At 39.3% G+C, this 25,142-nt stretch overlaps 1 protein-coding gene across 13 annotated transcripts in view; it reads left to right on the top strand.

Moving 5' to 3' along the window:
- Nucleotides 1-25,142, top strand: part of SCMH1 (Scm polycomb group protein homolog 1) — a 208,562-nt gene that overhangs the window by 56,166 nt on the left and 127,254 nt on the right. For 7 of the 13 annotated variants that reach the window (XM_043878676.1, XM_043878678.1, XM_043878675.1 and 4 more), the window contains one exon: nt 25,069-25,137. The exons of 1 other annotated variant lie outside the window; for it this stretch is intronic. In XM_043878676.1, coding sequence (XP_043734611.1) covers nt 25,069-25,137 — 69 coding nt within the window. Of the gene's footprint in view, nt 1-17,454; nt 17,585-25,068; nt 25,138-25,142 lie in introns of those variants that run through there. 5 more of the 13 variants (XM_043878671.1, XM_043878677.1, XM_043878670.1 and 2 more) reach the window with 2 other exon arrangements.

Raw genomic sequence — 25,142 nt, forward strand, 5'->3', positions numbered from 1 at the left:
GAAATCCTTTGCATTCCTATACACTAACAATAAAAAATCAGAGAAGTTAAGGAAACAATCCCACTCACTATTGCAACAAAAAGAATAAAATATCTAGGAATAAACCTACCCAAAGAGACAAAAGACCTGTATGCAGAAAACTAGAAGACACTGATGAAAGAAATCAAAGGTGACACAAACAGATGGAGAGATATTTCATATTCTTGGATTAGAAGAATCAATATTGTGAAAATGACTGTATTACCCAAAGCAATCTACAAATTCAGTGCAATCCCTTTCACACTACCAGTGATATTTTTCACAGATGTAGAACAAAAAATTTCACAATTTGTATGGAAACATAAAGGGCCCCAAATAGCCAAAGCAGTCTTGAGAAGGAAAAATGGAGCTGAAGGAATCAACCTTCCTGATTTCAGACTATACTACAAAACTACAGTCACCAAGACAGTATGGTACTGGCCTAAAAACAGAAGTATATACCAGTGGAATAAGATACAAAGCCCAGAGATAAACCTACACACCTATGGGCACCTTATCTTTCACAAAGGAGACAAGAATATACAATGGAGAAAAGACAGCCTCTTCAATAAGTCGTTCTGGGCCAATATGAAGAATAGTGTAGAGATTCCTTTAAAAAACTGGAAGTAGACTGCCATATGACCCAGCATTCCCACTGCTGGGCATGCACACTGAGGAAACCAGAATTGAAAGAGACACATATACCCCAGTGTTTATTGCACCACTGTTTGCAATAGCTAGGACTGCAAGCAATGTAGATGTCCATCAGCAGATGAATGGATAAGGAAGTTGTGGTACATATACATAATGAAATATTACTCAGCTATAAAAATGAACGCATTTGAGTCAGTTCTAATGAGGTAGAAAAAACTGTAGCGTATAATACAGAGTGAAGTAAGTCAGAAAGAGAAACAGCAATACTGTATATTAACGCATGTATATGGAATTTAGAAAGACAGTAATGATGACCCTATATGCAAGGCAGCAAAAGAGACACAGATGTAAAGAACAGACTTAAGGACTTTGTGGGAGAAGGCGAGAGTAGGATGATTTGAGAGAGTAGCATTGAAACATGTATATTACCATATGTAAAATAGATGACCAGTGCAAATTTGATGCATGAAGCAGGGCACAAAGCCAGTGCTCTGGGAAAACCCAGAGCCATGGGGTGGGGAGGGAGGTGGGTGGGGGGTTCAGGATGGGGTGCTACATGTGCACCTGTGGCTGATTCATGTAGATGTATGGCAAAAACCATCACAATATTGTAAGTTAATTATCATCCAATTAAATTAATTTTAAGAAAATGTAATAAAAATAGGTGAAAAAAAAAATAAAATAAAATAAAAAATAAAAATAGGTGGACAGCTACATGCAAAAGATTAAAAGTAGAAGACTTTCTAACACCATACACAAAAATAAACTCAAAATAGATTAAAGACTTAAATATAAGGCCAAAAACTATAAAGCTCTTAGAGGAAAACATAGGCAGTACACTCTTTCACATAAATCACAGCAAGATCCTCTATGACCCACCTCCTACAGTAATGGAAATAAAAGCAAAAATAAATAAATGGCACCTAATTAAACTTAAAAGCTTTTGTACAGCAAAGGAAACTATAAACAAGATCAAAAGATCACTGGGAAAGGGATAAAAAACTTGCAGATGAAACAGCTGTTAAAGGATGAATCTCCAAAATGTACAAGCAACTCATTCAGCTCAATACTAGAAAAACAAACAATGCAATCAAAATGTGGGCAGAAGATCTGAACAGACATTTCTCCAAAGAAGACATAAAGATGGCTAATAAACACAAGAAAAAATGCACAACATCACTCATAATTAGAGGAATGCAAATCAAAACTGCAGTGAGGTATCACCTCACATCGATCTGAATGGCCATCATCAAAAAATCTACAAACAATAAATGCTGAAGAGAATGTGGAGAAAAGGGAACCCTCTTGCGCTGTTGGTGGAAATGCAAATTGACATAGCCACTATGGAAAACAGTATGGAGATTCCTTAAAAAACTAGAACTAAAATTATGATGTGACCCAACGATCCTACTACGGAGCATATATCTTGAGGAAACCATAATCAAAAAAGACACATGTACCCCAGTGTTCATCAAAGCACTAGTTAAATAACTAAGACATGGAAGTAACCTAGATGTCCATCAACAGTTGAATGGACAAGAAAGCAGTGGTATATATACACAGTGGAATATTACTTGGCCATAAAAAGGAACACATTTGAGTCAGTTCTAATGAGGTGGATGAACCTAGAGCCTATTCTACAGAGTGAATTCTGTCATAGAGAGAGACAAATATCGTATATTAACACATAGTTCAGTTCAGCCGCTCAGTTGTGTCCGACTGCAACCCCATGGACTGCAGCACACCAGGCCTCCCTGTCCACCACCAACTCCTGGAGCCTGCTCAAAGTCATGTCCATCAAGTCGGTGATGTCATGCAACCACCTCATCTTCTGACATCCCCTGCTCCTCCTGCCTTCAATCTTTCCCAGTGTCAGGGTCTTTTCCAGCCAGTCAGTTCTTCCCATCAGGTGACCAAAGTATTGGAGTTGCGGCTTCAGCATCAGTCCTTCCAATAAATGTCTGGGACTGATTTCCTTTAGGATGGACTGGTTGGATCTCCTTGCAGTCCGAGGAACTCTCAAGTCTTCAGTCCGAGGAACTCTCAAGTCTTCTCCAATACCACAGTTCAAAAGCATCAATTCTTTGGCGCTCAGCTTTCTTTATAGTCCAACTCTCACATCCATACATGACTACTGGAAAAACCATAACTTTACTAGATGGACCTTTGTTGGCAAAGTAATGTCTCTGCTTCTTAATATGCTGTCTAGGTTGGTCATAGCTTTTCTTCCAAGGAACAGGCGTCTTTTAATTTCTTGGCAGCAGTCATCATCTGCAGTGATTTTGGAACCCCGCAAAATAAAGTCTCTCACTGTTTCCACAGCAAATAAATGGGGAAAAAGTGGAAACAGTGGCTGACTTTATTTGGGGGGGCTCCAAAATCACTGCAGATGGTGATTGCAGCCATGAAATTAAAAGACGCTTGCTCCTTGAAAGGAAAGTTATGACCAACCTGGACAGCATATTAAGAAGCAGAGACATTACTTTGCCAACGAAGGTCCGTCTAGTCAAGGCTATGATTTTTCCAGTGGTCATGTATGGATGTGAGACTTGGGCTATAAAGAAAGCTGAGCACTGAAGAATTGATGCTTTTGAACTGTGGTATTGGAGAAGACTCTTGAGAGTCCCTTGGACTGCAAGGAAATCCAACCAGTCCATCCTAAAGGAGATCAGTCCTGGGTGTTCATTGGAAGGACTGATGTTGAAGCTGAAACTCCGATACTTTGGCCACCTGATGCCAAGAGCTGACTCATTTGAAAAGACCCTGATGCTGGGAAGGATTGAGAGCAGGAGGAGAAGGGGACAACAGAGGATGAGATGGTTGGATGGCATCACCGACTCAATGGACATGGGTTTGGGTGGACTCCAGGAGTTGGTGATGGACAGGGAGGCCTGGCGAGCTGTGGTTCATGGGGTCGCAAAGAGTCATACACAACTGAGCGACTGAACTGAACTGAACTGTTTCCATTGTTTCCTCATCTATTTGCCACGAAGTGGTGGGACCAGATGCCATGATCTTAGTTTTCTTTTTTTAAAATTTATTTATTTTTTATTTGAAGGATAATTGCTTTACAGAATTTTGTTGTTTTCTGTCAAACCCCAACATGAATCAGCCATAGGTATACATATATCCCCTCCCTTTTGAACCTCCCTCCCATCTCCTTCCCCAGCCCACCCCTCTAGGTTGATACAGAGTTGCTGTTTGAGTTTCCTGAGCCATACAGCAAATTCCTTTGTTTATCTATTTTACATATGGTAATGTAAGTTTCCATGTTACTCTTTGCATACGTGTCACCCTCTTCTCCCCTCTCCCCATGTCCATAAGTCTATTCTCTATTTCTGTTTCTTCATTGCTGCCCTGTAAATAAATTCTTCAGTACCATTTTTCTAGATTCTGTATATATGCATTAGAATACGGTATTTATCTTTCTCTTTCTGACTCACTTCACTCTGTATAATAGGTTCTAGGTTCGTCCACCTCATTAGAACTGACTCAAAGGTGTTCCTTTTTATGGCTGAGTAATACTCCATTGTGTGTATGTACAGCTTCTTTATCCACTCATCTGTCGATGGACATCTAGGTTGCTTCCATGTTCTAGCTATTGTAAATAGTGCTGCAGTGAACAATGGGATACATGTGTCTTTTTCAATTTTGGTTTCCTCAGAGTATATGCCTAGGAGTGGGATTGCTGGGTCATATGGTGGTTTTATTCCTAGTTTTTTAAGGAATCTCTGTACCGTCTTCCATAGTGACTGTATCAATTTACATTCCCACCAACAGTGTAAGAACATTCCCTTTTCTCCACACCCTCCCCAGCATTTATTGTTTGTCGACTTTTTGATGATGGGCCATTCTGACTGGTGTGAGGTGATATCTCATTGTAGTTTTGATTTGCATTTCTCTAATAATGAGTGATCTTGAGCATCTTTTCATGTGTTTGTTAGCCATCTGTACGTCTTCTTTGAAAAAGTGTCTGTTTAGGTCTTTTTCCCACTTTTTGATTTGGTTGTTTGCTTTTCTGGTATTGAGTTGTATGAGCTGCTTGTATATTTTGGAAATTAATCTTTTGTAAGTTGTTTCACTTGCTATTATTTTCTCCTATTCTGAGGGTTGTCTTTTCACCTTGCTTATAGTTTTTTTTAGGGCTTCCCTGATAGCTCAGTTAGTGAAGAATTGGTCTGCAATGCTGGAGACCCTGGTTCAACTCCTGGGTCAGGAAGATCCCCTGGAGAAGGGATAGGCTACCCACACCAGTGTTCTTGGACTTCCCTTGTAGCTCAGCTAGTAAAGAATCTGCCGGCAATGCTGGAGACCTGGGTTTGATCTCTGGGTTGGGAAGATCACCTGGAGAAGGGAAAGGCTACCCATTCCAGTATTCTGGCTTGGAGAATTCCATGGACAGTCCTTTTCTGTGCAACAGCTTTTAAGTTTAGTCGGTCCCACTTGTTTACTTTTGCTTTTATTTCCATTACTCTAGAAAGTGGTTTATAGAGGATCTTGCTTTGATTTATGTCATCGAGTGTTCTGCCTATGGTTTCCTCTAAAAGTTTTATAGTTTCTGGTCTTACATTTAGGTCTTTAATTCATTTTGAGTTTATCTTTGTGTATGGTGTTAGGAAGTGTTCTAATTTCATTCTTTTACATGTAAGTGTCCAGTTTTCCCAGCACTATTTATTGAAGAGGCTGTCTTTTCCCCATTATATATTCTTGCCTCCTTTGTCAATAATAAGGTACCCATAGGTGCATGGGTTTATTTCTGGACTTCCTCTCGTGTTCCATTGGTTATATTTCTGTTTTTGTGCCAGTACCATACTGTCTTGATGACTAGCTTTAAGCCAACTTTTCACTCTCCTCTTTCACTTTCATCAAGAGGCTCTTTAGTTCTTCACTTTCTGCCATAAGGGTTGTGTCATCTGCATATCTGAGGTTATCGATATTTCTCCCAGCAATCTTAATTCCAACTTGTGCTTCATGGTACTGATAAACCTATCTGCAAGACAGCAGTGGAGATGCAGACATAGAGGATGGATTTGTGGACAGAAGGTAGGAAGAAGAGGGTGGGAAGAATTGAGAGAGTATCACTGAAATATGTACATTACCATGTGTAAAATTAGATGGCCAGTGGAAATTTTCTGTACGATGAAGGGAGCTCAAATCTTACGTTCTGTGACAGCCTAGAGGGTAGGATGAGGTGGGAGGTTCACATGGGAGGGGACATGCGTATACCTATAGTTGATTCATGTTCATATAGGGCAGCAACTAACACAATATTGTAAAACATTATCCTCCAATTAAAAGTAAACAATAAATTTTTTTAAAAAATTTATTGGACTGTAGTTGATTTACAATGCTGTGCCAGCTTCAGGTTACAGCAAAGTGACTCAGCCACACACATATATGTATTCATTCTTTTTCAGATTATTTCCTCATATATATTATCACTGAATGCTGAGTGGCGCTCCCTGTGCTGTACAGTAGGTCCTTGTTGGTTATCTACCCAACATACAGTAGTATGTGTATGTGTGTATGTTAATCCCAAGCTCCTGATTGACCCCTCCTCCCTGCTACATTTACCCCTTGGTAACCACAGGTCTGTCCTCGATATCTGTAAATCTATCTCTTTCCCCAAACAAGTTTACTGGCATCATTTTTTAAAAAGTAGATTATTTAAATTCAGAGAGAGGCTCAAGAGGGAGGGGATATATGTATACTTATGGCTGATTCACGTTGTTGTATGGCAGAAACCAACACAATTGTAAAGCAATTATCATCCAATTAAAAATAAATTTTTGAAGAATGCTTTGAATTGAGAAAGAGGAAACACAGAAATCTATGTTTTCTAATGAAAATTGTCAAGTAAACACTCTGAGCCTGTAGTAACATAGTAGCAGGATATCATGATGATGATGAAGGAGAAGGAAGCAATAATACAAATTAATACTTTGTCCACTCTGTGCCAGGTACTCTCCTATGTGCTTTATGTGTATCCTAGTTATTTTGCCTGCAACTGTATAAGCTAATTGCTACTGTTGTTTTTATTTTGCCAATGAGGAGACTGAGGCACAGGGGGTTAAGTTACTTAGCCACGGTTAAACAACTAGTAAACGATAGAACCAAATTTGAACCCAGACAGTCTGGCTGCAGGGTCTTCATAACAGAATAGGGGAATCTGGGGATATTTGGTAAAAACACCCAGAAGCTTGGAATAAGGTAAATAGTCTGAGTAACTGGGGCTTCCCTGATAGCTCAATTGGTAATGAATCTACTTGCAATGCAGAAGACCCCAGTTCAATTCCTGGGTTGGAGAGATCCCCTGGAGTAGGGAAAGGCTACCCACTCCAGTATTCTGGCCTGGAGAATTCCATGGACTGTATAGTCCATGGTGTTGCAAAGAGTTGGACACTACTGAGCGACTTTTACTCTTCACTTTCAGGTGGCTCAGTGGGTAAAGAACCTGCCCGCAATGCAGGAGACCCCAGAGATATGGGTTCAATCCCTGGGTCAGGAAGATCCCCTGAAGAAGGGCATGGTAACCCACTCTGATATTCCTGCCTGGAGAATCCCATGGACAGGGGAGCCTGGTGGGCTGCAGTCCATAGGTCGCAAATTGTTGGACGCAACTGGGACAGCTGAGCACACACAGCACACTGAGTAATCGGGAGTGGTGCTGCCCTGTCACGATGAAGAGACGATGAACAGACTGTAGAAGAATCATGTTAGAAGTCAGATGGTCCAGTTAGGAGAGTGTACTATGAGCTAGGTAGAATAACCGGGAAAAAGAGGCAGATACATCACACAGTGAGACGTGTTTTACAGTTAGTCATTGAATTTAACCGTGATGAGTCCAAGAAGTAGTTAACTTTCCTTGTACACATGAAAGCTATTTTAAAATGCCTGAAGAGCTGGCTTACTCAGTTGAGAAAGAGATTAGCCATGATTTTCAAGTAAGTAGGGGTCCTTCAACCTCCTGTACTAACTATATTACAGTCAGTTCAATGCCCATTCTACACCCAAGAATATTAAAGCTGATGGAGGTGTCACATTATTCCCTCTCATTCTGTTGTTCCTCTAGGGGAACTTATGCCCTTCCAACCCCCTGTCCTTAGTGTGAATAAGATTTACCCCCTGGACCACTTTTTAAAAATACATGCATATATGTATTAAAGGAATACATAGTCAGTGAAAAAAAAAAAAAAACTACCAACAGAAGTATGCCAAATGAAAAGAAGAAGTTTCCCTCCCATTACTGTCTTGCTCTCTAGAGAGAACCTCTATTAAAAGCTTGGTTATATGTGGAACTGTTGTTACTGATGGAGATGTCCTGGGATTCACTCACGCTTGTTAAGATAGGAAAAATATAGAGAATCACATCCCTAAAGCCAAGGTCCACTGCCAAGCATGGAAGGAGCTTCATGGGGAGATGTGGCGTCTTCATCACTGGAAGAGTAAGCAAAGAGTTCGTAAAGATATTAGAAAATTCAAACATTGGCTGTGGTTGGTTGAGTTAGAGGCAGAGGAAGGAGAAAGCATTGAATGACTTTTAATATTGCTTTTAAACCAGTAGTTTTGTATTTGTACCAACAGACTGATCACCCCAAAGATAGGGAAAAACTGCAATGCAGCTTTGACATGGTCACTTAAATGGAGGACAAAGTGATAGCAGAAAATCCAATATATAAAATCCAAATTTATAGAACTAATTGTTGTTCAGTCTCTAAGTCTTGTCTGACTCTTGGCGACCCTGTGGACTGTAGCATGCCAGGTTCCTCTGTCCTCCACTATATCTCTGAGTTTGCTCAAATTTATGTTCATTCAGTCAGTGATGCTATCTAACCATCTCATCCTCTGCCACCCTCTTCCCCTTTTGCCTTCAGTCTTTCCCAGCATCAGGTTCTTTTCCAATGAGTCAGCTCTTCTCATAGAACAAGTTGCTTTGCAGCAAACATTGCACTTATTTTTATAAAGACTTCTTTTAACTAACCATTTTGGTGTGTACAAAATGTACTTGACTTTTTATTAAAATTTCTATTTACACTTAACCTTTCAGGACTGTGTTTACTGTGTAAAGTGAAGATAGCACACATTGTTTATTACTCCAAAGAAGGAAGATATTTCAAAGTATCTGCCAGGTTAAATCATGGTGCCTAGGGAAGAAATAATTGAGCTAGGTCCCTGCTGCTACTTTCCCCCAGACTCATGATATGAAGGAAATTAAAGGGGACTTCGATGTCCCCTTTCATGAATAATGAAGTTTAACCCCTTCATTTTCCAAATGAGCAAAGTAAAAACCAAAGACAGTGTTTGGTTCAGTGTGAGCTCAGAGTCTCACAATAACCTAGCTGGATAAACTATGTAAAGTGTCCACCACAATGATAGTATGTGGTAGATGAAGTTGCAGAAGGGAAATAAGATCATGATAATGATATTATTATATCTTCTGGCCCTCTGTCACTCTTCTGTAAGCTTTCAGAGAGAAAGTTGGTGTTGCAAATAATGTACATTGTCCATGCTGCAAACCTTAAGTTGCACAGTGTTGTAATGATGAAAGCAGGAGGCCCATACTCCCATAAAATTATAGACTCTCAGATTTAGGCAAGACCTCTAAAGGTTACCTACTCCAGCCTCCCTCTTCCTTCTTATGATTTAGTATTTCTACCAAGAGGTTATCTTACCTCTACTTCTATACCCACAATGATAGCAAATTCAGACCTTTCCCTCCCAGAGAGTGCATCCCACTGTTGGATACCTCCAACTGTCAGAAAATTCTTCCTGGTAGTGAGCCGAAGCCTATCTGCCCATAGCTTCCACCCACAGATGTTAAACAAGCAAAGCAAATCTCTTATCTTCATGAGAACACTCCAGATATTTGCAAAAAGCTTTCCTGCTCCCCCTGAGTCTTCTCTTCTGGTAAATCTCCTCAGTTTTTTAAACCCTCACTATCCTTGTTTTCCTTTAAATGAGATTATATGCCTCTGTCTCATTCAGATTTGAAGATAAAACTCAGGTAGAGTCCTCTCGAGTATTCTGACTAGTAGAGTAGACCGTCCAATACAGTCATCTGCTTCATTCACAATACAGACTAGAATGATGATGATGGTTGTACATTAGTTATTTCATAATATCAGGTCTGTTTATGTCTGCCAGAAAGTATGATGTGGCACTGTTGGTATCACTAAATTTCTTCAGTGTTCAAGAAACATGAGTTGGAAGCATTTTAAAAAGTGTTAGCTTCTTCTGTGCCCTGGCTCACACGTCCATAAGGCTCTGGAAAGGGTAAACATTATATATAGTTGAAGTCTACTAGGACTGCCTATAAGACAAAAGGAGTTATGGCTTTTCTGCATTTTCATTAGCCATTCATTGCTAGCTGCTTTGCTTGTTAAAGGAAATATTGATGTTCTCTGGGATTCTGTCTGTGTGCACGTGCAGATATATAATTGCAAAAGATGGAGTGGGGGTAGGGCTGATTGCCAAGAAGAGATCTGTTTCATTTTCTTTGTTCACATCTGCTACATGTACAAGACAGAATTTATGGCTCTTGGAGGAAGGGATTGCCTAGCTTGCTTCCCCTCCCCCGTTTTCTGACAGATATCCCAGAGGAATAATACTGTCTCTTTACACTTAACTCCGAATGAAATAGAGGTAAATGAGGGAGAGCTGGAGGCAGAGAATCAACTGAGAGGCCCTAGGAGTACTTGCTAATTAGAAGGAGTGGCTGATCAATGGCACATTCCAGACCAGTCCCTTTTCCATCTCCTGCCTCCCCTGTAGCTTGTCCTCCATGACCACAGTGGGACAGGTGTTCTGCTTCCAGCTTTTCTGTTTTGATCTCTACTTATCAGCATAGGTTTCTTTCTGGTTTATTAAAACCATGGTTGCTTTCACTGCTAAAGGAGTCCTGTGTCTTAATGTATTTTCAGAAGTACCTGTGATTTTTCTATTTTCCAGTTTCCGTTTCTGAGGGAAACATCTTTCCTTCCCTGCTCGCTTCTTTCCTTCCCGCCTATCCCTGCTGTCTCACTGGTATGTGCGTATAAACCTGCATTACTTGTTTTGTATTTTCCAAGCTCTGTGAGTATTTGAAATACGGTATCTGTGAACATCCTCCATTCAATCTAGTTTTGCATCATTAAATCCCAGACTGTGTCTCAGATTATTTAGCATCCAGATCAAGCTAATAAGCACCAGTTCTTCAGTTTTTACTATAGTAAAATGGGAAGACTGTCCAAGCTGGGCTACTTTATGTCAGAAACAAAAGTAAGATTTATTTTTTTGTTACCTTTTTTGTTTTTGTTTTTTGAGGAGAAGGCAGTGTAGTTAAGAACATAGTTTAGGTTCAGATCATGGCCTTTCTACTGACCGTAACCTTTTAGAAATTTATTCAACCTCTCTGAATATTATTTCCTCATTAATATAAAGGGGTAATGATACCAGACTAAATAATATACCAGAGAGGATACAACAGATGATGTTATTGAAATACTTAGCACAATACCTGGTGCAGAGTAAACACTTAAAATATTATTTTAAGCTATATAATGTTAATAATTATTACAGTATTGCTATTGTAAATATACAGTAATAATTTATAACTGAATTTCTCCTTAATATGTGAAGAATGGTTTCAACTTTTCCTTGCTTTAGGGGATGAACCTTTGTGATTGTTTTATTACATTTTGAAAAGATGCTTCCATAGCTTTGTAGATTTTTCTGTTATGTATTATCCTCCCCTCAAGGGTTTCCCAAAATACCAGAGTCTTTACATTCTGAAGATTTACACTACCCAGTACAGTAGCCACTGGCTGCATATGTCTATTTAAATTTAAGAGGAGTTAAGTATAATTAAAAATGCAACTCTTCAGTCACACCAGCCACATTTCAAATGCTGAATAGCCCTGTGTGGCTAGTGGTTATCCATTGGATGACACAGATATAGAACATTTCCATTATCATAGGAAGTCCTATTGGACAGCATTACTTTGGATACTACTAGAATGTGCTGTTGTGCTCTTTGCTTAGAAATCAAAGAGGGTGTATTTTCTAGGATGTTCACAGATTGCCCTCTTAATAGGGGTTGCCATCCCTATTTCAGGGCTCCAGACATCCATTTTAAGGATTCGAGTTACTCTTCTTTCCCCAGCCCTAGTGTCGTTAAATATCTTTTGGAATAAATACAGGCACTTTTACTTCTCCTGAGAAGAGTGCATTACCATAATTTTTAAAGATCCCAGTGTACAGTAAGAGGAAGCCAAGGGGAGAAAGGACAGAGTTGTCATACAGGGTGAAGTCAGTCAGAAAAGAGAAAAACAGATATCATATATTAATGCGTATATGTAGAATCTAGAAAAATGGTACAGATGAACCTATTTGCAGGGCAGGAATAGAGCCAGATGTAGAGAATGGACATGTGGACACAGGAGGGGAGGGGAAGGATGGCACGAACACATGTAGAAATACATCGCTAGTGGGACCCTGTTGTGTAACATAGGAAGCTCAACTCAGTGCTCTGATGATGTAGATGAGTGGGATGGGGAGGTGGGAGGGAAGTCTAAGAGAGAGGAGATACATGTATACATATAGCTGATTTTGTTCCAGAGAGGCCTGGAGTGCTTTAGTTCATGGGGTCGCAAAGAGTCCAATAGGACTGGGCGACTGAACAACAATAGCTGATTTACTTCATTGTACCGCAGAAACCAGTGCAACACTGTATAGCTATTATCCTCCAATTAAAAAAGGTAACTTTAGCAGATATTCAGTGGTGAATATGAGAATCCATAGGGGCTAACTAGTAATAGGAAATTCTAATATCCTATGTCCTTTTTGTAAGTATATACATTATGTTAGTCAGGATCTGAGTTTTCCCCCTGAGAAAGGTAGAAAACAGCAAGTTTTCCTTTAATAATCCCTATTATCTTTATTATGCACGTTTAAAGCCTAGTTTTTATTTGCTCTTCACAACCTAGTGAAACAAGTAGCACTGGGATGATCATCCCTATTTTACTGATTTTTTTTTTAGAAAGCAGACTCAATGGAGTTAACAACTTGCCTAAAATCGTTAAGAGAAAATAGTCTTGAGATTCAAAAGAGGATAAAATTTTAACTTCCAGTTTGTTTTAATTGTTGTTTTTATTTTGTTATGCTCTATTTTCCCATCAATCCAACTGTAGTAAAAGGAAGGATGAAGATTCTTTAAGACAACTTGAAAACAAAGTAGTGTTATATGAGGTACTCTCAAAGAACTTCTATAGCTTCATTTGTCCTATGACCATGTGTATTCGTGTGTTTGGATTGCTGTAACAAAATACCACAAATGGGGTAGTTTAAACAACAAACACTTACTTCTCACAGTTTCTGAATCTAGACGTCCAAGATCAAGATGCTGGTGGGGTTGGTTTACAGTGAGGCTTCCCTCAGCTTATAGACAGAATACCTTCTGACTGTGTGCTCACCTGGCCTTTTTCTCTGTATGTGTTGGTGGAGGGGTGGAGTTGGATTGAGAGAGAGAGAGAGATACCAATCAGTCCCTGGTATCTCTTCCTTTTCATTAGGACACCAGTCCTGTGAGTTTTTGGGAGTCTTTGGTGGAGACGTGGGTGGACATTGGCCTGCCACGGGGTCAGGAAGACTGAGAGCAGCAGTCCCAGGAGGTGTAGTGTGCTGGTATAAATCCTCTTGTAGGAGGTCACCACTACTCCTACCATAAAGTCTATACCCTACCATAGAGACTGCAGACTCTGGGACTGGGCTGCCTCTGGCCAAACTGCAGAGATAGAGCACAACCCCACCCATCAGCAGAAAATTGGATTAAGATTTACTGAGCATGGCCTGCCCACCAAAGCAAGACCCAGTTTTCCCCACAGCCAGTCCCTCCCATCAGGAAGTTTGCACCAGCTTCCTATCCTCATCCATCAGAGGGCAGACAGAATGGGAGACACAGTCACAGAAAACTAACTGAAATGATCACATGGATCACAGCCTCGTGTAACTCAGTGAAACTCTAAACGATGCCATGTAGGGCCACCCAAGACAGCTGGGTCATGATGAAGAGCTCTGACAAAATGTGGTCCACTGGAGAAGGAAATGGCAAACCACTCAGCGTTCTTACCTTGAGACCCCATAGACAGTATGAAAAGGCATAAAGACATGACACTGAAAGATGGGACCCCTCAGGTCGGTAGGTGTCCAATATTCTATTGAAGAGTGGAGCAATAGCTCCAGAAGGAATGAAGAGGCTGAACCAAAGAGGAAATGATACCCAGTTGTGGATGTCAGGTGGTGAAAGTAAAGTCCAATGCTGTAAAAAACAATATTGCATAGGAACCTGGAATCATAGGTCCATGAATCGAGGTAAATTGGAAGTGGTGAAACATGAGATGGCAAGTGTGAACATCAACATTTTAGGAATCAGTGAACTAAAATGGATGAGAATGGGCAATTTAATTCAGATGACCAGTATATCTACCACTATGGGCGAGAATCCCTTTGAAGAAATGGAGTAGCCCTCATAGTCAGCAGAAGACTCTGAAATGCAGTACTAGGGTGCAATCTCAAAAGTGACAGAATGATCTTGGTTGTTTCCGAGGCAGACCATTCAGCATCACAGTAATCCAGGTCTATGCCCCAACCAGTAATGCCAAAGAAGATGAAGTTGAACAGTCCAAGAAGACCTGCAAGACTTTCTAGAACTAACACCAAAAAAAGATGTCCTTTCATCATAGGGGACTGGAATGCAAAAGTAGGAAGTTAAGGAGTAACAGGCAAGTTTGGCCTTGGAGTACAAAATGAAGCAGCACAAAGGTTAACAGAGTATTTGCCAAGAGAATGCACTGGTCATAGCAAACACCCTTCATAAATGAGCAGTGCACAGAAAGAGAGGAAACAATAGGATGGGAAAGACTAGAGATTTCTTTGAGAAAATTAAAGCTACCAAGGGAACGTTTCATGCAAAGATGGGCACAGTAAAGGACAGAAGAAATATGGACCTAACAAAAACAGAAGATATTAAGTCTAAGTGGCAAGAATACATGGAAGAACTGTACAAAAAAGGTCTTAATGACACAGATAGCCATGATGGTGTGATCACTCACCTAGAACCAGACATTCTAGAGTGTGAAGTCAAATGGGCCTTAGGAAGCATCACAACAAAGCTAGTGAAGGTGATGGAATTCCAGCTGAGCTATTTCAAATCTTAAAAGATGATGCTGTTAAAGAGCTGCACTCAATGTGCCAGCAAATTTGGAAAACTCATCAGTGGCCACAGGACTAGAAAATGTCAGTTTTCATTCCAATCCCAAAGAAAGGCAATCCCAAAGAATGTTCAAACTACCACACAGTTATGCTCATTTCATACGCTAACAAGGTAATGCTCAAAATCCTTCAAGCTAGGCTTCAACAATATGTGAACCAAGAACTTCCAGATGTTCAAACTGGATTTAGAAAAGGCAGAGGAACCAGAGATCAAATTGCCAACATCCGTTGGATCATAGAAAAAGCAAGAGAATTCCGGAAAATTTCAGCTTCATTGACTGCACTAAAGCCTTTGACTGTATGGATCACGACAAACTGTGGAAAATTCTTAAAGAGTTGGGAATACCAGACCACCTTGCCTGCCTCCTGAGAAATCTTTCTGCAGGTCAAGAAGCAGAAAAGTTAGAACTGGACATGGAACAACGAACTGGTTCAAAGTTGTGAAAGGAGTACCTCAAGGTTGTATATTGTCACCCTGCTTATTTAACTTATATGCACAGTACATCAGGCAAAATTAGGGGCTGGATGAAGCACAATCTGGAATCAAGATTGTTCGATATCAATATCCTGACCTCAGATATAAATAACCTCAGATATGCAGATGACACCACCCTAATGGTAGAAAGTGAAGAGGAACTAAAAAGCCTCTTGATGAAAGTGAAAGAAGAGAGTGCAAAAGTTGGCTTAAAGCTCAAAGTTTAGAAAACTAAGATCATGGCTTCTGGTCCCATCACTTCATGGGAAATAGATGGGGAAACAGTGGAAACAGTGTCAGACTTTATTTTTGGGGGCTCCAAAATCACTGCAGATAGTGATTGCAGCTGTGAAATTAAAAGACGCTTACTCCTTGGAAGGAAAGTTGTGACCAACCTAGACAGCATATTAAAAAGCAGAGACCTTACTTTGCCAACAGAAGTCCGTCTAGTCAAGGCTATGGTTTTTCCAGTGGTCATGTATGGATGTGAGAGCTGGACTGTGAAGAAAGCTGAGCGCTGAAAAATTGATGCTTTTGAACTGTGGCCTTGGAGAAGACTCTTGAGAGTCCCTTGGACTGCAAGGAGATCCAACCAGTCCATCCTAAAGGAGATCAATCCTGGGTGTTCATTGGAAGGACTGATGCTGAAACTGAAACTCCAATACTTTGGCCACCTCATGTGAAGAGTTGACTCACTGGAAAAGACCCTGATGCTAGGAGGGATTCGGTGCAGGAGGAGAAGGGGATGACAGAGGATGAAATGGCTGGATGGCATCACCGACTCGGTGGACATGAGTTTGGGTAAACTCCGGAAGTTGGTGATGGACAGGGAGGCCTGGCGAGCTGCGATTCATGGGGTCGCAAAGAGTCGGACACGACTGAGCGACTGAACTGACTGAATGGTAGAAAGTGAAGAGGAACTAAGGAGCCACTTGATGAAGGTGAAAGAGGAGAGTGAAAAGGCTGGCTTAAAACTCAACATTCTAAAAACTAATATGGCATTCGGTGCCTTCACTTCATGGCAAATACATGGAGAAACAGAGGATATAGCGACAGGCTTTATTTTCTTGGATTCCAAAATCACTGTGGCTGGTGACTGCATCCATGAAACTAAAAGATACTTGCTCCTTGGAAGAAAATCTGTGACAAACCTAGACAGTGTATTAAAAAGCAGAGACATTGCTTTGCTATCAAAAGTCCAACTAGTCAGAGCTATGCTTTTTCAAATAGTCATGTATGGATGTGAGAGTTGGACCATAAAGAAGGCTTAGTGCTGAAGAATTGATGCTTTTGAACTGTGGTGCTGAAGACTCTTGAGGGTCCTTGGACAGCAAGAAGATCAAACCAGTCAATCCTAAAGGAAATCAGTCCTGAGTGTTCATTGGAAGGACTGATGCTGAAGCTGAAGCGCCAATACTTTGGGTACCTGAAGCAAAGAACTGACTCATTGGGAAAGGCCCTGATGCTGGGAAAAATTGAAGGCAGGAGGAGAAGAGGATGACAGAGGATGAGATGGTTGGATGTCATCACTGACTCAATGGACTTGAATTTGAACAAATTTCAGGAGATAGTGAAAGATAGGGAAGCCTGGCATGCTTCATTCAGTCCAAGGGGTCGCAGAGTCAGACATAGCTGAGATACTGAACAACAACAAGCTCGTAAAAGTCCTATCTGCAAATAAAGTCACATCGGAGGATTAGGACTTCAACATATCACTTGGAGTGGGAAGCATAGTTTAGTTTATAACACCATCCTGATGTGGTTTTAGTATCTTTTTATTTTCTAGTTTACCCTGATTAGTTGGAAATTTGATGTTTGCGTGGGACCAAATTTGGTGAATATTGTATTTTTTATTTCTGTGAAGATTGAGGCTTAATTAAATTTAACCTGTGGTACTTACCGTAAGGTACTCTCCAACCCTGAGATATTTGAATAAGCAAAAATATTATATGTAAATGTCCTACTTTTCCTATAATGTAGTCCAGTATGTTAATACTAGTAAAGTTTCAGTCCTTTCCAGGGTAATAAGTGTCCCACTTCCTCCCATCCCCATTTTACAGATGGAGAAATTAACATACAGAGAAACTGACTTGTCAGAGGTCAGAGCAAAGTATTGGTGGATCCAGGGGTAAATCCCAAACCTTTAAACTCCCTGACCAGTTTGTAGTCTATTGACTATGCAGCCTAGTGGTAAGTATATTTTTACCCCATCCTGGAGGTAAGGGTGGTTGAAAGATTTGGCAAGGACTGAGTTTAAGAAATTCTTCGTTTCTTTCTTTTTTTTTTTTTTAATTCTTCGTTTCTAATTATGTCACTTGTTATCCTTTTCTTCTAACCATGATGTCTTTTTATTGTTAGCATCAATTTTCAAGATTGTGAGTAGAGGTTGGAAGTTTTGCTTTTTAAATACCTAGAAATATTTTTATGACAGTTTAGCCAGACTAGAGATTATTACTAAGAAAGAAAGAAATGAAAACTTATTATTTAATGAATTTGTTCTGTTAGGCACTGTGCTAGACACTTTGTATTTCTTAAATGTCATTCAAATTTATAGTCATTTCTGGAAGGTAATGCATTCTTGCCTTTTGCTATGGTCACATTTTAATAGTGTTAGTGGAATTTAGTAGAAAAATATCTTGCAAATTTCAGAGTTTAGATTCTAAACAAAATTTTAGTTTTGTGCAAATTAAGAACCTTGTCAGAAATCTTTAAAGATAAAATCTCTATATGGTTAAACATAGTTTTCAAGTTTATTATGTCTTATCCCTTGGTTTTTACTCAGATGGGATGATTTGTTTTGTCTGAGATTAAGTCAAGCTTGCTCTTCCACTTGACACAAAAATCATGATGTTTTCTCAGAAGCCTTTTCTTCTACCTCTACATTTGAAATAGTTAGAATACTTTTAATTACTAAGCAGGTTGAACAACCAAGCCACATGAAAAACGAGAGTATAATGAGCCTCCAGAGCCAAGGTTCCATGGGCCACTAGTGTATTCTCTCCTCCATCCCTCACCTCCACTTCTTTCCCAGTGGTTTCCTCTTGCTTACAGATCTGCTTTCTCAGATGTAGTGTGTGTGTGTGTGTGTGTGTGTGTGTATATATATATAGCCACCACTGACTACATTTCACTTTCTTATCATACCCTTTATACGCCTTCTGCTGCAGCTACATTGAACTACAATTTTCCAACATGGCACTGTCCAATAAAAATACAATGCAAGTCACATACATAATTTAGATTTTTCTAGTAGCCACGTTAAAAAAGGTAAATAAATAAGGGGATATTTTATTTAATACACTATATCTAAAATACTATTTTAACATGTAACCAATATAAAAATACATAATGAGCTATTCTGTATTCATTTTTTTTTAATACTCAGTCTTTAGAATCTGGTATATGTTCTAGAGTTACAGAACATCTCAATTCAAACACTAAGTTTTGTCAGAAGTGCTTGACCTGTACTTATATTTCAAAAAATCTGCTGTTGAAAAAGTAGATTCTCATACCGAGTTTCACCTAAAAAGCTTTCCCTAAAACTGCACCAAATGTTAATTTTTGAATTTAAATTAATAAACATTAAAATAGTTCACTTCCTCAGTGACACTAGCCAAATTCCAAATGCTTAGTAGCTGTGTGTATGACTAGTGGCTACCAAGTTGGACAGAGCAGGTCTAGTGTAGTGTTTCATGGCATCATTTCTGTCTTTACATAAAATAGTTATGAAAATTTGAAACATAAATTCAGTTATGATGCCCTAATATCTCTGTCAGTCATTTTAAAGCCTGATCAAGTTTGTAATTTTTATTCATGATTTAGAGATAAACAAACATAGCAGGTTACTAGAAAGACTGGGGACATCAAACCAGGAGAAAAGGCAAACACTTGGAGTGAGACACTTGCAAGTGTGACTGGAGTGTAGTGAAAAAGGGAAAAATCATAACAAAGAAGATCAGAGAAATGGCAGTAGCCAGATCTTGCATAGCTTTGTAAGGCACCCTTAACTCTGAGGGAAGTTATTTGAAGTCCTTAAGCAGACAAGTGATACTGTCTGTCTTGTGTTTTAAAATGCTCCTTCTGACTCTTCTGTGGAGAATAAGTGGGAGTAGGGCATAAGTAGAAGCGGGAACATAAGTTAACAGACTTTGTAATGGTCCAGATAAGAGGTAATAGTGACTCAAACTAGACTGTGAGTCATGAGATTGAGTAGTGGATGGATTGGGATATGGCCCAACAGAACCTACTGATGGATTGAATGTGAATGTAGAGGAAATATAGGGATCAAAGATAATTTCAAGGATTTTGGCTTGAAGAGCTAGGTGATAGAGATGCCAGCTACTGGTTTGGGGAGGACAAAAAGAAGAACAGCTTGACAAACAGTGTTCTGTTTTAGCTAAGTTTGAAATATTTGATTGAAAACTATGTTAGAGATGGCCTGAAGTACATATACAACTACTGTATGTGTAAGTATAGAATTCCAAGTAGAGGCCAGTGCTGGAAATATGAATTTGGAAGTAATCACAGTGGAGTGGTGAGCAAAAAAAAAAAAAAAAACTATTAAAATGAGGACATAACATGAGGAAGTGAGGAGGCAATAATTCATTGCCTTTAAGACAACTCTTAAAATAAGTTTTCCCATGAAAGAGAGTAGAAAAATTGAAAGATATAGCAGGAAGCATATGTGTGAAATTAAGAGAGGGTTGGGGAGAGCATATTTATTTGGGGTTTTTGTGTGTTTGTTTTGATAGGTGATGACAAAGCAATAACAATACTGATGTAAATGATCTGTTATAGAGGAAATACTTGCAAAGTCCTTAAGAAGATGAGAGGAAATGGGATCTGGAGCAAAAATGTAGGGTGGGCAGTTGCTTAAAATCAGAGACGTTTCATCCACAGGGGTAGGAGAAAAGTCAGAAAGAATGATGAATAAGTAGATTCATTAAATCACCAATTATTAACTGAACACCTGCTACTTACTATATTATGCTTTGAGGACATACCACTAGTCAAGATTAAGTCTGAATCTTCCTGAAATGTGTGGCATATAGAAGGTTCTCATGTCTTATTTTTGTTGTTCTCAATAAGCCTTGAATTAATGTCATCCCCTAAGAGTGAGGGTTAAGGAGGGAATATTTGGAATATGAAGAAAGTGAAAAATTGTTGTTGTTCTTGTTGTTCATTCACTAGTTCAGTTCAGTTGCTCAGTCGTGTCTGACTCTTTGTGACCCCATGAACTGCAGCACACCAGGCTTCTCTGTCCATCACTATCTTCTTGAGTTTCCTCAAACTCATGTTCATTGAGTCAGTGATGCCATCCAACCATCTCATCCTCTGTCATCCGCTTGTCCTCTTGCCCTCAGTTTTACCCAAATCAGAGTTTTTTCCAGTGAGTCAGCTCTTTGCATCAGATGGCCAAAGTGTTGTGGCTTCAGCTTCAGCATCAGTCCTTCCAATGAATATTCAGGACTGATTTCCTTTAGGATTGACTGGTTTGACCTCCTTGCAGTCCAAGGGACTCTCAAGGGTCTTCTCCAGCACCACAGTTCGAAAGTGTCAATTTTTTGGTGTTCAGCCTTCTTTATGGTCCAATTCTCACATCCATACATGACTGCTAGAAAAGCCATAGCTTTGACTAGACAGTCCTTTGTCGGCAAAGTGATGTCTGCTTTTTAAAACACTATCTAGGTTTGACATAGCTATTCTTCCAAGGAGTAAGCATCTTTTAGTTTTGTGGCTGCAGTCACCGTACACAGTGATTTTGGAGCCCCAAAAAATGAAATCCAATACTGTTTCCACATTTTTCCCATCTGTTTGCAATGAAGTGATAGGACTAGATTCCATGATCTTAGTTTTTTGAATGCTGAGTTTTAAGCCAGCTTTTTCACTCATCTCTTTCACGTTCATCAAGAGGCTATTTAGTTCCTCTTCACTTTTCTGCCATTAAAATGGTATCATCTGCATATCTGAGGTTGTTGATATTTCTCCTGGCGATAATTGATTCCAGCTTGTGATTCATCTAGCCTGGCATTTTGCATGATGTATTCTGCATGTAAGTTGAATAAGCAGGGTGACAATATACAGCCTTGACATACTCCTTTCCCAATTTTGAACCAGTTTGTTCCATGTCTGGTTCTAACTGTTGCTTCTTTTCCTGCATACAGGTTTCTCAGGAGGCAGGTAAGGTGATCTGGTATTCCCATCTCTTTAAGAATATTACAGTTTGTTGTGATCTATACAGTCAAAGTCTTTAGCGTAGTCAGTGAAGCAGAAGCAGATGTTTTTCTTGAATCCCCTTGCTTTTTCTGTGATCCTGCATATGTTGGCAATCTGATCTCTGGTTCCTCTGCCTTTTCTAAATCCAGCTTGAACATCTGGAAGTTTTCAGTTCATATACTGCTGAAGCCTTACTTGATGGATTTTAGGCAAAATCTTGCTGGCATGTGAAATGAGTACAATTATACAGTAATTTGAACATTCTTTGGCATTGCTTTTCTTTGGTATTGAAATGAAAACTGACCTTTTTCCAGTCCTGTGGTCATTGCTGAGTTTTCCAAATTTGCTGGCATAATGAGTGCAACACTTTAACAACATCATCTTTTAAGATTTGAAATAGTTCAACTGGAATTCCATCACCTCCACTAGCGTTGTTCGTAGTAATGCTCCTGAGGCCCACTTGACCTCCCATGCCAGGATGTCTGGTGAGTGACCACATAATCATGGTTAATTGGGTCTTTAAGAGCTTTTTTGTACAGTTCTTAATTTGTACAGTGTATTCTTGCCACCTTTCTTACCCTCTTCTGCTTCTGTTACGTTCTTGCTGTTTTTGTCCATTATTGTGCCTAAAATGTTCCCTTGGTATCTCCAGTTTTCTTAAAGAGATTGCTAGTCTTTCCCATTCTGTTGTTTTCCTCTATTTCATTGGTCACTTAAGAAGGCTTTTTTATCTCTCCTTGCTGTTCTCCGCAACTCTGCATTCTTTACCCTCTGAACTCGAAAGAATTTCTCTTTCCCTTTTCTCCTTTGTCTTTTGCTTCTTTTCCTTTCTCAGCTGTTTGTAAGCCCTCCTCGGACAACCACCTTGCCTTCTTTCATTTCTTTTTCTTGGGGATGGTTTTGGTCATCACCTCCTGTACAGTGTTAGGAACCTCCATCCATAGTTCTTCAGACAGTCTGTCTGCCAGATCTGGTCCCTTGAATCTATTCATCACCTCTACTGTGTAATCATAAGGGATTTGATTTAGGTCATAATTGAATGGCCTAGTGATTTTCCCTACTTTCTCAACTTGAGCCTGAATTTTGCAATAAGGAGCTAATGATTTGAGCCACAGTCAGCTCCAGGTCTTTTTTGCTGACTGTCTAGAACTACACCATCTTCGGCTGCGAAAAGAGTAAATAAAAATCAGTCTGATTTTGCTACTGACCATCTGGTGATGTCCATGTATAGTCATTTCTTGTGTTCGTGGAAGAGGGTGTTAACAAAACTCTGTTAGCCTTTGCCCTGCTTCATTTTGTACTCTAAGGCCAAACTTGCCTGTTATTTCAGGTATTTCTTGACTTCCTACTTTTGCATTCTAGCCCCTATGATGAAGAGGACATCTTTTTTTGGTGTGAGTTCTAAGAATTCTTGTAGGTCTTCATAGAATCGTTCAACTTCAGCTTCTTCAGCATTAGAGAGAAAAATACATGAATTTATATTTTTGGAAAGGAGAAAAGCAAGCATGGTAGGGAAATGTGATTTGATTGCTAGACAGTGATAAGTAGCATTGAGATTGTAGCCATGAGTTTAAGGTGAGACCAGTAAGCTTCCACTTGTTTTTCTTTAGCACTTGTGATCTGTTGGGGTAGGCATGATACAGGCAGAGAAGTGGTTTTAGCCAAGTTAGGGTTGAGGCTTTAGTAGTCAAGTTTAACAAAAAAAAAAAAAAACAGGTGGAAGGAATTGAAGACTATTGGCCAGGGAGTGATTTTAGTGAGGGACCATAGAATCTGAGCTGGGTAAGAAGGGAAGTGGGTAAATGGGTAAATAATGGTTAAAAAAAAAAGTGGTACCATTCGGTGGTAAAGAAAATGGGCAAATAATGGTAATAAAGTACTGGGGTGAGTAGATGAATCTAAATTTTCAAGCAAGGAAAATATATTTCTATTATATAAGTAATATATACTCTGTATTTAAAAAATCTGAAAATATTTGAGGTTAGAAAGGGGAGAAAAACAGTACCACCACCCAAAGATAACCCGTTGTTTATATTTGCTTTGTTTTGTTTTTTTCTAGTGATAATTTTTAGGGTTGTTTTAGTTTACTAGGTAGACCTTCTAAAACAAAGGCTACAGACTGGGTGACTTAAACAACAGACATTTTCTTACAGTTCTGGAGGCTATAAGCACAAGATCAAGGTGTCAGCAGGGTTGTTTTTTTTTTCTTCCTTTGGCCTGTGAATGTCTGTGTCTTCACATGTCTTTTCTCTATCATTGTCTCTGTCCAGATTTTCCTCTTCTTATAAGGACACCAGTCATATTGGATTAAGGTCCACCCTAAAATTAGATCTCATTTTAACTTACTTACTTCTTCATAGACCCTACTTCCAAAGTCACCTTCTGAGGTATTGAAAACTGATTACTTCAATATGAATTCTGGGAGAACACAATGCAGCCTATAACATAGGTGTTCTTTGTCTTCAGTTTTTTATGTAATTGTGATTATTCCTTGCATATACTTTTTGATCCTTTATCTTACCAGATAACATTATAACTCAAACATTTTCCCACTTAGACTTGTAAAAATTTAACAGCTGCAAAATACTTCATCATATAACAAATGTATTTCAGTATCTTAATCAGTCTTCTGAGTTGAACATCTAAGTACCCCTTCCACCCCAATTTTTTGTTATTATAAAGAATACTAAAGTTTTTAAAATAAAATCTCTTTTTCTGTACTTTGGGTTATTTCCTTTTTTTTTTTTTAATTTTTATTAGTTGGAGGCTAATTACTTTACAATATTGTAGTGGTTTTTGTCATACATTGACATGAATCAGCCATGGATTTACATGTATTCCCCATCCCAATCCCCCTTCCCACCTCCCTCTCTACCCGATCCTTCTGGGTTTTCCCAGTGCACCAGGCCCGAGCACTTGGCTGGTGATCTGTTTCACCCTATCTAGATATTATACATGTTTTGATGCTGATCTCTCTAAACATTCCCACCCTCGCCTGCTCCCACAGAGTCCAAAAGTCTGTTCTGTACATCTGTGTCTCTTTTTCTGTTTTGCATATAGGGTTATCATTACCATCTTTCTAAATTCCATATATATGTGTTAGTATACTGTAATGGTCTTTATCTTTCTGGCTTACTTCACTCTGTATAATGGGCTCCAGTTTCATCCATCTCATTAGAACTGATTCAAATGAATTCTTTTTAATGGCTGAGTAACATTCCATGGTGTATGTGTACCACAGCTTCCCTATCCATTCGTCTGCTGATGGGCATCTAGGTTGCTTCCATGTCCTGGCTATAATAAACAGTGCTGCGATGAACATTGGGGTGCACGTGTCCTTAGACTAGAATCTCAAAAGTAGATTACTTTCTCAAAAACTGTTGCAACATACTACTAAATTGGAGAAGTATTGAAACTTTTACTTTCTTTCCACATGATTTTTTTCTCTCTTCCTGCAGTAATAGACTGGAATGATGTTAGAAAACATAAATATGGTCATCTATCAGAGTCTGCATCCCAATATCAAGGTAAG

This window comes from Cervus elaphus, chromosome 20, assembly GCF_910594005.1.
Source record: "Cervus elaphus chromosome 20, mCerEla1.1, whole genome shotgun sequence".
Lineage (NCBI taxonomy): Eukaryota > Metazoa > Chordata > Mammalia > Artiodactyla > Cervidae > Cervus > Cervus elaphus.